The sequence below is a fragment of the Lactuca serriola genome, chromosome 9, assembly GCF_051521515.1.
Source record: "Lactuca serriola cultivar US96UC23 chromosome 9, Lser_US96UC23_V15, whole genome shotgun sequence".
NCBI lineage: Eukaryota > Viridiplantae > Streptophyta > Magnoliopsida > Asterales > Asteraceae > Lactuca > Lactuca serriola.
This window is the reverse complement of record NC_136416.1, coordinates 42,897,163-42,899,134: the sequence shown is the minus strand read 5'-3', so window position 1 is coordinate 42,899,134 and position 1,972 is coordinate 42,897,163. Positions and strand designations below refer to the sequence as shown.

The 1,972-nt window shown below is 35.5% G+C and overlaps 1 protein-coding gene across 1 annotated transcript; it reads right to left on the bottom strand.

Moving 5' to 3' along the window:
- Positions 1-1,032: 1,032 nt before the first annotated feature.
- On the bottom strand, positions 1,033-1,736 carry LOC145073447 (Nuclear transport factor 2 (NTF2) family protein). The gene has a single exon (XM_079019995.1). The coding sequence runs from the start codon at positions 1,688-1,690 to the stop codon at positions 1,208-1,210; it is 483 nt and encodes a 160-aa protein (XP_078876121.1). The 5' UTR covers positions 1,691-1,736; the 3' UTR covers positions 1,033-1,207.
- Positions 1,737-1,972: the final 236 nt, after the last annotated feature.

Sequence of the window (1,972 nt, the reverse complement as noted above, 5' to 3'; positions counted from 1 at the left end):
TGGTAATAAAGCAGAGGCAAAATGGCCCGTAAAGCTGAATAAAAAGACAACAAGGGCTGCTAATGTAGTAGTGCAGGGGTATTTTCGTCATAATTACATCAGAACCATAACATGAGGGGTATTTTGGGCAGTGAGTGAGTAGAAATCGATCTCACCAAGGGCACCAAGGCTCTTGAAATGGATTCCACGGAGGGTTTCTTCGATCGACCCTAAAAAACAAACCCTAAAGAGGTTCACTTCACTCCCTCCGGTTGAATGATTGCTTTTTTGAAATATTGAGATTGATCATGTCATTTTTTCCATGTAAGAATAATATTATGCCATGTCATAGCTTAATTTTCCTTACTTAGGCTATGTTTGGCATACTAGCTGAAACGCTAGCTGTTAGCTAATAGCTGAAAAACTAGGTGTTAAATAAAAAGCTAGTTGATAGCTGAAAAACTAGTTGATAAAAAATAACGTTTGGTAAAACTAGCTGAAATATAAAAAATTACATAAAATAACATGTAAGAATATATGTTTCTATAATTAATTAAATGGCGTATTTGAAAATTTTTAAAAAAAATTCTTAAAAAGCTAGTCTAAGTAACTTTTCAAAAAGTTAGCTTATAAGCTACTTTTTACCTTACCATATATGACAACATAAGAAAAGCTCGAAAAATAAGCTAGCTTATCAGCATGCCGTGTCGCGCCAAGCACAACCTTAATTTTATCAGGTCAATTTTTTCCATTTAACCGACATATGCCGATTTCCATTGGGTGAGGCTCGAACAAAACGTAAACTTTGTTGGTATTTTTTATACAAAGTTTTTTGTTGGATGATGTTATTTGAACAACCAAAACTTTAATGTTCTTTTTGAAGCAATTTTACCCTTATAAGTCATTTCCCTAGTTAGGTCTTTTTTTTTTTTTCTAATGGCAAACCTAAAATACTTCTAAATAAAATAGTTCTAAACATAATATTATAAAGCTAGTTTAATGTAGTTCTTTAGTTTTTATCGTAGTTTTTTTGGTAGTCCATTAAACATAGTATTATAAAAGGTAATAATACATTTCTGGAATATAAATCCAAACGCATTTTTCATGATACACAATATAGATCCAAAATTTAATACAATTGAAGTTGAATTCTGGCAAATATTTTCATGTCACAACAATCGTAGATAATTCTGATATAAACACAGTTGTTGGCCACTTTAAACCACTGTCAAATGGCAAGCATTAGCCCCGGTAACGACCGCCGGAAAAGATCTCGAGGTTGGCTCCGCCAGACAGTGGACCGGTTCTCCTTCCCCGCCCAGCCAAGTGGCCAACCAACCGGCCTCACCCTCAACTCCTTAACTGTGAGCCACGTATTGAAATACTCCCTGAACCGGGTTATTAACCCGTCTTTTAGAACCCAAACATGTACCCAATACACGTTTGCACCTTCGTAACCCTCAACGATCACTGTATGATCATCGATGGTTGTAACACTTCGGGGTTCAAAGTTGAACTCCGTGTGTGGAGCTTCTCCGGTGAGCATCCTCATCATGTGGTGGCAATTTTGAGGGCCGTGGAACCACCACTCAAGGTCGGTGGCTAAGATTCCGGAGACTAGTTTGGTATCTCCGGAAGCCATTGCTTTGTAAAGAGCCTTGACTGTAGCCTGGTTTTGGATTTCTTCTTCAATTCCATTGATTTCTTCCATTTATTTTGGATTGGAAAATATATATATATAAAAAAAAAGATGTGAGTTGAATGGAATAGGCGGTGTCTTGGGGTTTTATAGGAGAGTGTAGAGAGAGAAAGAGTGACCAAATAGGACCCAACCATTCCGAGGATATGGGGAATTTACATTTAATTATGTTACAGTGAAAAAAATGCTACAAATCAACTTTTTATATATAATTTAGTATTTATAGTTTTATTTGGTAATATGGCAGGGTTTACATCTTATATTGTAACATTTTTTTATATTTACTTTACTATT